Here is a 12,312-nt window from a genome sequence, read left to right as displayed (position 1 = left end):
AGTGTATTAGTCTGTGCCTGTGAGAAGACGAATGGAGACAACATCTCAGCCCAGAGATCCTGTTTCTCTCCCGCAGATGCGGGCTGACCTGCTGTGTGTTTCCAGCCCTCTCTGGTTTAGCTGTAAACGGGGAGAATGCATGGGTCGGGGACGGGGATGGGTGGTGGTTGGGAGTGAGGGCGTTCGATAAACCTGCAGTAGAACGAGGGGCTCCCGCTGTGTCTCTGGGATATCTCACACTGGAGTCTGCTTCCCAGGGTTGAAATGTCTAACACCAGAGGGCAGGCATTGAAGGTGAGAGGGGGTAGGTGAGAGGGGTAATTTTTTTTACTCAGGGAGTGGTGGATGACTGGAATGCACTGTCTGGGATGGTGGTAGAGGCAAACACATTAGAGGCTTTTAAGAGATGTTCAGTTAGGCACATGGATGTGAAGAAGATGGAGGGATGTGGACGCGGTGTAGCCAGGAGGGATTAGTGGTGGGGTTTTTTTGATTTGTTCTTTAGCCGGGTCAGCACAACACTGTGGGCCGAATGGCCTGTTCCTGTGCTGCACTGTCTGATGTTCTGTGCTGTTGTCTAGGGTTAAATCGGCGGATGGCTGGGAGGCTCGGCATAGCGTTCTGCCTCTCTCCACAAATGCACGAAAACAATCACGGTGATCCACGGCTCGGGCTGAAGCACGTCTTTATTGACTGAGCGAAAGCGAGTGTCCCCGGCTGCGCAACTTCAGCCGGGGCAGGCGGTCGCACACCCTCCGCCAAGCGGGTTCGGGGTCTCAAAGGAGCCTCCTCGCGCCAGTGGTCTGCTTCCGAGGCCGCCTCCTGATTCTGGAGGGTCGCTGGCTCGCCAAGACGGCTGGAGAAGAGGGTAGAGCAGAAATAATGGTTAATAGAGGCACAACAGAACCCCTCCTCCCTCACTCCCCTCCCCCTCCTCTCTCACTCCTCTCCCCCTCCTCCCCCACTCCCCTCTCGCTCCTGTGAAGCCCACCTCTACCCCTCCCTGTGGGGGTAAGTCCCACATTCCCCAGGCTTCCAGAGAACGTTCTTTTCAATCCCTTGTGGCATTATGGGTGGCAGGGTGGAGATCGGTCTCTACCAAAGGAGGTGTGAGATGCTCCTTCCCTCCGCTAGCCTGCTGGTCACCCTTGGGCAAGGTGTAGCACCTGCTTAGCCCCCCGATTAGGGTCACGTGAAACCACGGGATCAGGTGGTGGATGGTCGTATGAGCAGCCGGTGCAGATCACAAGTCCTGGTGATGTGACCACTGACGCCAGGCAGATAATCTCTGAAGAGTATTGATAACGGCTGGGGGGGGGGGGGGTCGCCCGTCCTGTAAAGTCACTGCCCAGAAGAAGGCAATGGCAAACCACTTCTGCAGAAAAATTTGCCAAGAACAATCATGGTCACGGTTAGGGTTAGGGACGGCCCACCTTATCTGAACATAACGAACGAACGCACAGTGATTATCTGCTACCATGACTACGGCTGCTACATGTTCGGTGTGTGACTGCTGGCGCTGTCACCTCCAATGTGGCCCCAGAGGAACGCTGTTCCGTTCGGCTGTACTTTTGTGTGTGGTTTATTGACAATTAGACTTGAGGAGAACAGCCGAGAATGCGCTTGGGAATACTGACCGGTCCTTCAGATGTCAAAGGCAGCCATCAGATAATCCTTTGGTACGATCCCTATGGTTCCGTCCAGCTCACCAACCCACCATCCAAAGGAGTTGTAGTCCTGAACGGAAAGAACAAAGACGGCAATTTCTCAAAACAGTTTTTGACCACTGATCTGGCAAGTCGTGGGTTCAAGCTGTTACAGGGATTATCCCTCAGTAACAACACTGGACAACAAAGATTTTGCTTACTGAGTACCTTTGGCTGCTGATCATGAAGACCACCATGAAATTTCCCGATCACACACTATTGTTTTTGAAATTGCCTATATTTGCTATTTCAATTCACAATTCAGGTCAGAATAACCGATGCCCAATCACGGGACAAATTACAATGGCCAATTACCCCACCAACCCGTACGTCTTTGGACGACCAACCCATTCATCTTTCCATTCATCTTTCCCATGGGTTGAAAGACCAACCCATTCATCTTTCCATCACCAATCCATTCATCTTTCAACTGTGGGAGGAAACTGAAACACCTGGAGGAAACCCACGCGGTCACGGGGGAGAACGTACAAACTCCTTACGGACAGCGGCCGGAATTGAACCCGGGTTGCCGGTACTGTAAAGCTTTATGCTAACCACTATGCTACCATCCAGGAGAGTGGTGTTGGTCCACAAATCAAACAGGTCATCAATGACAGGCAGTTCGAAGAGCTTCTAGTGGGACCGGAGAAAATCACATGGAAAGCATTCAAGGATGTAGTTGAAATTCTTCTCGGCAATTGCAGAGCACCAAACTACATGTAGCTGGTTGGCAGCATGCTTCGGGCACACAAGATCATGAAGTGCAACATGACACTCTAGATTCACTTTCTGCGTTTCCATTTAGGCTTCTTCCCTGCAAATCTTGGTGCTTTCAGTGACGAGCACAGTGAAAGGTTTCACCAGGACTTTGCAGTCATGGAGAAACGGTATCAGGGAAACTGGAATTTATCAATGCTGGCTGACTAATTGTTGGACACTTAAGTGAGAATCCTTGGACACTGAGTACAAATGAAAATCATCAACAAAACATTTTTAGCTCAGTTGAACTATTGCAAAGTGTCAGCCCCGTGATGCAATTAAACACATTATATTCAATAAAAATTAATTTCCTCTTTCTCCATATTCCTACTTGATACAAGTAGTCTGAAATTATATTTGTGTTCAGCTTCAAGTGAGCTATCATTAACAAAATAAATACTGAGGAAGCAACTGTTTTAAAAAGATTTGTTGTCCGGTGAGAAAATCAGTTAGGCACAGAGAGAATTTGTATTCACTGATAAGATATTGTCTCAACAAAGAAACACGTGAAGTTAAGCATCTGAATACCTGTGTGCACACTTACGAAGTTTCCCTGACCCTCCAAACGAGAGACAAGATAATACCTGGGAGTTATGTTTTGTAACTTCTAAACATTAAACTAATTAAAAAGAAGACATGGGAGTCCAAAGTATGAGTCTAACTTCGTGTTTAAGCGAGGCGCGTGCCTGTGGCCTGGTAGCGTGATAACGTGTGCAATTCACGTAGCTTTACATCTCACTCGTAATGAATAATTTAAATGAATACGGATGCTTAATCAAACAATATATCTACAATATTACTTGAACTTTTTCAGATGTACCATGGAGAACATTCTGAATGGCTGCATCACTGTCTGTTTGGGGGAGGTGTGGGCAGGGGGTGCTACTGCACAAGGTCTCCCAGTCTGCGTCGGGTCTCGCCAATATATAGAAGGCCACATCGGGAGCACTGGATGCAGTATATCAACCCAGCCAAGTGACAGGTGAAGTGTCGCCTCACCTGGAAGGACTGTCTGGGGCCCTGAATGGTGGTAAGGGAGGAAGTGTAAGGGCATGTGTAGCACTTGTTCCGCTTACAAGGATAAGTGCCAGGAGGGAGATCAGTGGTGGGGGGACGAATGGACAAGGGAGTCGCGTAGGGAGCGATCCCTGCAGAAAGCAGAGAGAGAGGGGGGAGGGAAAGATGTGCTTAGTGGTGGGATCCTGTTGGAGGTGGCGGAAGTTATGGAGAATAATATGTTGGACCCGGAGGCTGGTGGGGTGGTAGGTGAGGACCAGGGGAACCCTATTCCTAGTGGGGTGGCGGGAGGATGGAGTGAGAGCAGAGGTGCGTGAAATCGGGAGCACCTGCGTCCGGTGCTCCCGATGTGGCCTTTTATATATTGGCGAGACCCGACGCAGACTGGGAGACCGCTTTGCTGAACACCTACACTCTGTCCGCCAGAGAAAGCAGGATCTGCCAGTGGCCACACATTTTAATTCCACATCCCATTCCCATTCTGACATGTCTACCCACGGTCTCCTCTACTGTAAAGATGAAGCCACACTCAGGTTAGAGGAACAACACCTTATATTCCGTCTGGGTAGCCTCCAACCTGATGGCATGAACATCGACTTCTCTAACTTCCACTAATGCCCCACCTCCCCCTTGTACTCCATCCATTATTTATTTTTGTACACACATTCTTTCTCTCTCTCTCCTTTTTCTCCCTCTGTCCCTCTCACTATACCCCTTGCCCATCCTCTGGGTTCCCCCCCTCTCCTCTTTTCTTTCTGCTTGGGCCTCCTGTCCCATGATCCTCTCATATCCCTTTTGCCAATCACCTGTCCAGCTCTTGGCTCCATCCCTCCCCCTCCTGTCTTCTCCTATCATTTCGGATCTCCCCCTCCCCGTCCCACTTTCAAATCTCTAACTAGCTCTTCCTTCAGTTATCCTGACGACGGGTCTCGGCCCGAAACGCCGACTGTACTTCTTCCTAGAGATGCTGCCTGGCCTGCTGCATTCACCAGCAACTTTGATGTGTGTTGCTTGAATTTCCAGCATCTGCAGAATTCCTGTTGTTGTGTAGTCTAATTTTATGTCTGTTATTTTGTGGCACTTATATACAATCACGCAGCTTCCACACAAACAAGGGGGTTTCGGGGTGGGCTCGCGCCTCGATCTCACATGTTTGGCAGGGCCGGAGATCGTCTTTCCCTAGACTTACGCCGCCGACGGAACCAGAACGTCTCACAGCCGCAGCTGCTCAGAGACAAGCACAGGAAACTGACACTGCGTGACGCGCTCTCCAAATAACAAAGTTTCTAAGAGCCCGTACGGTCGATCCTTTATGGAGAGGCCGAACAACCTGGCAATGATAAAAGCTAATAAAGCTAGCGACACAACGAAATAGGCGGTCCTAGCGCCTTCAAAACACACTCAGGCCAAGCCTTCTGAAATGTATTAATACGATAAATGAGGCATAACCAAAGCAAAAACAAAAAAAAAAATTAGAATTCCTGGTAGCTGCTAACTCCAACCAGACTAAAAACTGAACTAAAGGCAAAGCGTGAATATGTAACTATATTCTTCACATCTACCAAGTGCCAACCCACGTGACAGATCACCCACGATAAACAAATACAGACAGAAAATAGATGCATGGCTCCCACATCCATGTACTTGCTCAGTATGCTTCCTAGTAGTCACAGACTGTATATGAAGTTGTTCAGTGCTCACACTTACATGATTCTAGAAAGCCCTGGAGGCTTCTCTGGCACAGTCTCATTTGCATAGGGGCTATCTGACTGGTTGACTCTTGTCTACAAATTTGACTCTTGTCTACAAATTTGAATGGAATGTTTCTTATATAAAAAAAGAGCTGAACATTCGGGCCATCTTTATCTTTGGCTCCTCTCCCCCTCCACTCGCCAGCCTCTGCTCCTATTTTGGCTCGCTTTTCACTTCTTTGATATAGACAGGGAATAATAGAGATAGATCCACAATAGAGACCCAGATCAGAATCAGGTTTATCATCACTCACATGTGTCATGAAACTTGTTTTATCTTTGCGGCAGCAGTACAGTGCAATAGATAAAATTACTGCAGCACTGTGTGCAAAAGTCTTAGGCACCCTGGCTATATATGTGTGTCTGAGACTTTTACACAGTACTGTACTAATTTTGTGTATTGCACCGTACTGTTGCCACAATAAAAAAATAACACACAACCCCCCCACACATATACATATGTGCACACACAGTATACATAGACATACACAGTTATACGGTCTGTGGCCACGTTACTAGGTACACCCGTGTACTTTATACTTTATTGTCGCCAAACAATTGATACTAGAACGTACAATCATCACAGCGATATTTGATTCTGCGCTTCCTGCTCCCTGGATTACAAATGGATAGTATGTATTAAAAATTTAAATTATAATTCATAAATAGAAAATAGAAAAATGGGAAGTAAGGTAGTGCAAAAAGACCGAGAGGCAGGTCCGGATATTTGGAGGGTACGGCCCAGATCCGGGTCAGGATCCGTTCAGCAGTCTTATCACAGTTGGAAAGAAGCTGTTCCCAAATCTGGCCGTACGAGTCTTCAAGCTCCTGAGCCTTCTCCCGGAGGGAAGAGGGACGAAAAGTGTGTTGGCTGGGTGGGTCGTGTCCTTGATTATCCTGGCAGCACTGCTTCGACAGCGTGCGGTGTAAAGTGAGTCCACGGACGGAAGATTGGTTTGTGTGATGTGCTGCGCCGTGTTCACGATCTTCTGCAGCTTCTTCTGGTCTTGGACAGGACAACTTCCATACCAGGTTGTGATGCACCCTAGAAGGATGCTCGTCAATGGAATCAGCTAATCAGCCAGTCACGTGGCAGCAACTCAATGCATAAAAGCATGTCGACACGGTCAGGAGGTTCAAGTCCAAAGTTCCAAGTAAGTAAGCTCAGTTGTTGTTCTGACCAAACATCAGAATGCGGAAGAAATGTGATCTAAGTGACTTTGACCAGACAGGTGGTCCCAGCAATATATATAGCTCAGAACTGGAATGAATATCTGGGAAAGAAAGGAACAAGCAGATTGCCATGGAGTTTGGCATGATACTCCCTGACAGCTCTGGGCCAGGGCAGCAGCCACACGACAGGGGAAATAGAGAGCCTCCCGGTCCCAGGCACGGTGCACTGCAGACGCTGGCTAATTACACTCAATGTGCGTAATCTACCGGGCTCAGGTGGGGATCGGCATTGGTGCTGGTCTCGCTGGGGCCGTTGGCCAGCACCCCCCCCCCCCCGGGTTCTCTCTCGACTGACGGCTCCCCGCTGCGGGGCGGGGGGAGGGGAGGCCTCCCACCGTTAACGGGGAGGACAAAAGCACCCCCAAGTCGAAGGCAGGCTCGTCAGAAAACTACACTGTCAAAGCACTGCAGTGGCCAGGTTGCTAAGTGACGGGCCGCTGATTACTCCTGGGTGGCCAAAACCTCCAAACTGATGTCAGGAACATCAATTTCTCCTTCTGGTAATGATTTTCTTTTTATTTTTCTATTGCTCTTTTACCCCACTCCTCCCTTTTTCTTCGATTCCCCACTCTGGCCTCTTCTCCCTACCTGCCCATCACCTCCCCCTGGTGTCCCTCCTCCTTCCCTTTCTCTCACGGTCCACTCTCCTCTCCGATCAGATTCCTTCCTCTCCAGCCCTTTACCTTTCCCACCCATCACCTCCCCCTGGTGTCCCTCCTCCTTCCCTTTCTCCCACGGTCCACTCTCCTCTCCGACCAGATTCCTTCCTCTCCGGCCCTTTACCTTTCCCACCCATCACCTCCCCCTGGTGTCCCTCCTCCTTCCCTTTCTCTCACGGTCCACTCTCCGCTCCGATCAGATTCCTTCCTCTCCTGACCTTTACCTTTCCCACCCATCACCTCCCCCTGGTGTCCCTCCTCCTTCCCTTTCTCTCACGGTCCACTCTCCGCTCCGATCAGATTCCTTCCTCTCCAGCCCTTTACCTCTCCCACCCATCACCTCCCCCTGGTGTCCCTTCACCTTCCCTTTCTCCCACGGTCCACTCTCCTCTCCGACCAGATTCCTTCCTCTCCAGCCCTTTACCTTTCCCACCCATCACCTCCCCCTGGTGTCCCTCCTCCTTCCCTTTCTCTCACGGTCCACTCTCCTCTCTGATCAGATTCCTTCCTCTCCAGCCCTTTACCTTTCCCACCCATCACCTCCCCCTGGTGTCCCTCCTCCATCCCTTTCTCCCACGGTCCACTCTCCGCTCCGATCAGATTCCTTCCTCTCCAGCCCTTTACCTTTCCCACCCATCACCTCCCCCTGGTGTCCCTCCTCCTTCCCTTTCTCCCACGGTCCATTCTCCTCTCCGATCAGATTCCTTCCTCTCCAGCCCTTTACCTTTCCCACCCATCACCTCCCCCTGGTGTCCCTCCTCCTTCCCTTTCTCCCACGGTCCATTCTCCTCTCCGATCAGATTCCTTCCTCTCCAGCCCTTTACCTTTCCCACCCATCACCTCCCCCTGGTGTCCCTCCTCCTTCCCTTTCTCCCACGGTCCACTCTCCTCTCCGATCAGATTCCTTCCTCTCCAGCCCTTTACCTTTCCCACCCGTCACCTCCCCCTGGTGTCCCTCCTCCTTCCCTTTCTCTCACGGTCCACTCTCCGCTCCGATCAGATTCATTCCTCTCCAGCCCTTTACCTTTCCCACCCATCACCTCCCCCTGGTGTCCCTCCTCCTTCCCTTTCTCCCACAGTCCACTCTCCTCTCCGATCAGATTCCTTCCTCTCCAGCCCTTTACCTTTCCCACTCATCACCTCCCCCTGGTGTCCCTCCTCCTTCCCTTCCTCCCATGGTCCACTCTCCTCTCTGATCAGATTCCTTCCTCTCCAGCCCTTTACCTTTCCCACCCATCACCTCCCCCTGGTGTCCCTCCTCCTTCCCTTTCTCTCACGGTCCACTCTCCTCTCCGATCAGATTCCTTCCTCTCCAGCCCTTTACCTTTCCCACCCATCACCTCCCCCTCGTGTCCCTCCTCCTTCCCTTTCTCCTACGGTCCACTCTCCTCTCCGATCAGATTCCTTCCTCTCCAGCCCTTTCCCTTTCCCACCCATCACCTCCCCCTGGTGTCCCTCCTCCTTCCCTTTCTCCCACGGTCCACTCTCCTCTCCGATCAGATTCCTTCCACTCCGGCCCTTTACCTTTCCCACCCACCACCTCCCCCTGGTGTCCCCTCCTCCTTCCCTTTCTCTCACGGTCCACTCTCCTCTCCGATCAGATTCCTTCCTCTCCAGCCCTTTACCTTTCCCACCCATCACCTCCCCCTGGTGTCCCTCCTCCTTCCCTTTCTCTCACGGTCCACTCTCCTTTCCGAGGTCCACTCTCCTCTCCGATCAGAATGCTTCCTCTCCAGCCCTTTACCTTTCCCACCCATCACCTCCCCCTGGTGTCCCTCCTCCTTCCCTTTCTCCCACGGTCTGCTCTCCTCTCCGATCAGATCCCTTCCTCTCCAGCCCTTTACCTTTCCCACCCATCACCTCCCCCTGGTGTCCTTCCTCCTTCCCTTTCTCCCACGGTCCACTCTCCTCTCTGATCAGATTCCTTCCTCTCTGGTCCTTTACCTTTCCCACCCATCACCTCCCCCGGTGTCCCTCCTCCTTCTCTTTCTCCCACGGTCCACTCTCCTCTCCTATCAGATTCCTTCCTCTCTGGCCCTTTACCTTTCCCACCCATCACCTCCCCCGGTGTCCCTCCTCCTTCTCTTTCTCCCACGGTCCACTCTCCTCTCCGATCAGATTCCTTCCTCTCCAGCCCTTTACCTTTCCCAACCATCACCTCCCCCTGGTGTCCTTCCTCCTTCCCTTTCTCCCACGGTCCACTCTCCTCTCCGACCAGATTCATTCCTCTCCAGCCTTTACCTTTCCCACCCACCTGGCTTCACCTATCACCTTCCAGCTCTCCTCCTTCCCCTCCCTCACCCACCTTTTTATTCTGCTGTCTTCCAGTCAACGGTTCCAGATTCTACATCCTCTTCCCCCACCTCCCCCTTCCCTCTACTTCAGTCTTCTTCAATTCCCCACTCTGGCTCCCCACTTGCATCTTCCTTTCTCCTCACCTGCCTATCGCCTCCCCGCTGGTTCTCCTCCTCCTTCCCTCTCTCCCCTCGAATCAGATTCCTTATCTCTCGCCATTTTACTTTTGCCACCTACCACCTCCCAGCTTCTTATGTCCGACTAGCATCCCCTCCTCCCCCAAACTCACTACCCTGCTTTCTCCACCCACCACTCCTGTCCCAAAGAATGTCTCAGCACAAAACTGTTTATTCCTCTCCATAGATGCTGCCTGACCTGCTGAGCTCATCCAGCATTGTGTGTGTGTGTGTGTGTGTGTGTGTGTGTGTGTGTGTGTGTGCGCGCGCATGCTTGTCTGTATGCATGTATGTTTACTGTGTGTGTCTGTATGTGTCTCTCTGTGTATGTGTGTGTGTATGTGAGTATGTATGCATGTGTGTGTGTCTGTGTGTCTGCGTGTGTGTCTCTGTGCGCGTGTGTATGTGAGTATGTATGCTTGCGTGTGCGTGTGTGCATATGCGTGCATGCGTGTGTGTGTATGTGTGTGTCTCTCTGTGTGTGTCTATGTCCGCCTGTCTGTGTGTGTGAGTGAGAGTGTGTATGTGTGAGTGTGTGTGTGTGTGTGTCTGTGTATGTGTGTGTCTGCGTATATGTGTGTGTCTATGTATGTGTGTATGTGTGTGTGTATATGTATGTGTCTGTGTATATGTGTGTGTGAGTGTGTGTGTTGTATGTGTGTGTGTGTTTGTGTATATGTATGTGTGTGTGTGTGCGTGTGTCTGTGTGTATGTTGTATGTATGTGTGTGTGTGCATGTTGTGTGTCTGTGCATGTGTCTGTGTGTGTGCATGTTGTGTGTGTGTGTATGTGTGTGTATATATGTGTGTGTGTGTGTGTGTGTGTATGTGTGTGTATATATGTGTGGGTGTGTATGTGTGTGGGGGTGTGTGTGTGTGTGTGAGTGTGTGTGTGTGTGTGTATATGTGTGTGTGTGTGTCTCTGTCTCTGTGTGTATATGTGTGTGTATATATGTGTGTGTGTGTATCTGTGTGTGTATATATGTGTGTGTGTGTGTGTGTGTGTGTGTGTGTGTATGTGTGTGTATATATGTGTGGGTGTGTATGTGTGTGTGTGTGTGTGTGTGTATCTGTGTGTGTATATGTGTGTGTGTGTGTGTGTCTCTGTCTGTGTGTGTGTGTGTGTGTGTATCTGTGTGTGTATATATGTGTGTGTGTGTGTGTGTGTGTGTGTGTGTGTGTGTGTGTATATGTGTGGGTGTGTCTGTGTGTGAGTGTGTGTGTGTCTCTGTGTATGTTTTCCTGACCAGGTTGCCAGGTGGAAAATGGCTGATAAATACATGTAGTTTTGCAGGTCCTTTTATCTGTTGCCTTTCGCCGCTCTGTCTGTTTACAAGCACGTCTTGAAGATCCTGACAAGACGATGGCCTTCCCTCATCCATCAGTCTCAAACCAGAACGTACCCTGCACATGATGTATGTGAGGGGGACTGCGATGGATCAGAGGCACCCGGGCATTATGAAGGCTTACTGCTGTTATTATAACTTACTGATAACATGGCCATATTTTACATCCAGCACCCTGGTGCCGTGGATGGGGTCCAAGCTGCAGGGTGCAGGGACACCCTGTTTACGGAAATTAGTGCTGACATTAAGGGTGCTTGGGTTGGATTGTTAGCGGCCTAACCATGGTCGCCACGGCAACGCAGCCATTAGCGTGGTGTGATGGCAGCTCAGGGCGTTGGGAGCTCTGTCTCCATCTCTCCCCCTCTCTCCCCCCTCTCCCCTCACCGGGTGCTGCAGATCCCAGTATCTCTGTGAGGAATCTGTTGCCTCCCCCCCACCCACTCCCCCTTCTCCCTCTCGCACCCTCTCTCCCCTCTCACTCCCTCCCTCTCTCCCCCTTCTCCCTCTGGCACCCTCTCTCCCCTCTCACTCCCTCCCTCTCTCCCCCTTCTCCCTCTCGCACCCTCTCTCCCCCTCAATCCCTCCCTCTCTTCCCTCTCACTCCCTCCTCTCTCCCCTCTCACTCCCTCCCTCTCTGCCCCCTTATTCCCTCCCTCTCTCCCCTCTCACTCCCTCCCTCTCCCCCTCACTCCCTCCCTCTCTCCCCTCTCACTCCCTCCCTCTCTCCCCCTTCTCCCTCTCGCACCCTCTCTCCCCTCTCACTCCCTCCCTCTCTCTCCCTCTCACTCCCTCCCTCTCTCCCCTCTCAGTCCCTCCCTCTCTCCCCCTCACTCCCTCCCTCTCTCCCCTCTCACTCACTCCTCTCTCCCCCTCTCACTCCCTCCCTCTCTGCCCCCTTATTCCCTCCCTCTCTCCCCTCTCACTCCCTCCTTCTCTCCCCCTCACTCCCTCCTTCTCTCCCTCTCACTCCCTCCCTCTCCCCCTCACTCCCTACCTCTCTCCCCTCTCACTCCCTCCCTCTCTCCCCCCTCACTCCCTCCCTCTCTCCCCCCACTCCCTCCCTCTCTCTCCCCTCACTCCCTCCCTCTCTCCCTCCTCACTCCCTCCCTCTCTCCCCTCTCACTCCCTCCCTCTCTCCCCTCTCACTCCCTCCCTCTCTCCCCCTCACTCCCTCCCTCTCTCCCCTCTCACTCCCTCCTCTCTCCCCTCTCACTCCCTCCCTCTCTCCCCCCTCACTCCCTCCTTCTCTCCCCTCTCACTCCCTCCCTCTCTCCCCCTCTCACTCCCTCCCTCTCTCCCCCCTCAGTCCCTCCTTCTCTCCCCTCTCACTCCCTCCCTCTCTCCCCCTCTCACTCCCTCCCTCTCTCCCCT

The 12,312-nt window shown here is 51.9% G+C and overlaps 1 protein-coding gene across 1 annotated transcript in view; it reads right to left on the bottom strand.

Moving 5' to 3' along the window:
• Positions 1-674: 674 nt before the first annotated feature.
• The window catches only part of LOC140191858 (src kinase-associated phosphoprotein 2-like), a 256,236-nt gene continuing 244,598 nt past the window's right edge, over positions 675-12,312 (bottom strand). Inside the window, exons 10-11 of the mRNA XM_072249652.1 lie at positions 1,638-1,737; positions 675-856 (exon numbers count right to left, since the gene is read on the bottom strand). Of these exons, the coding sequence (XP_072105753.1) occupies positions 1,645-1,737 (93 nt within the window). The 3' untranslated portion in view covers positions 675-856; positions 1,638-1,644. The remainder of the gene's footprint in view (positions 857-1,637; positions 1,738-12,312) is intronic.

The sequence above is a fragment of the Mobula birostris genome, chromosome X, assembly GCF_030028105.1.
Source record: "Mobula birostris isolate sMobBir1 chromosome X, sMobBir1.hap1, whole genome shotgun sequence".
Classification (NCBI taxonomy): domain Eukaryota; kingdom Metazoa; phylum Chordata; class Chondrichthyes; order Myliobatiformes; family Myliobatidae; genus Mobula; species Mobula birostris.
Note: the sequence above shows the minus strand (reverse complement) of the source record. Positions and strands in the feature narration are given on the sequence as shown.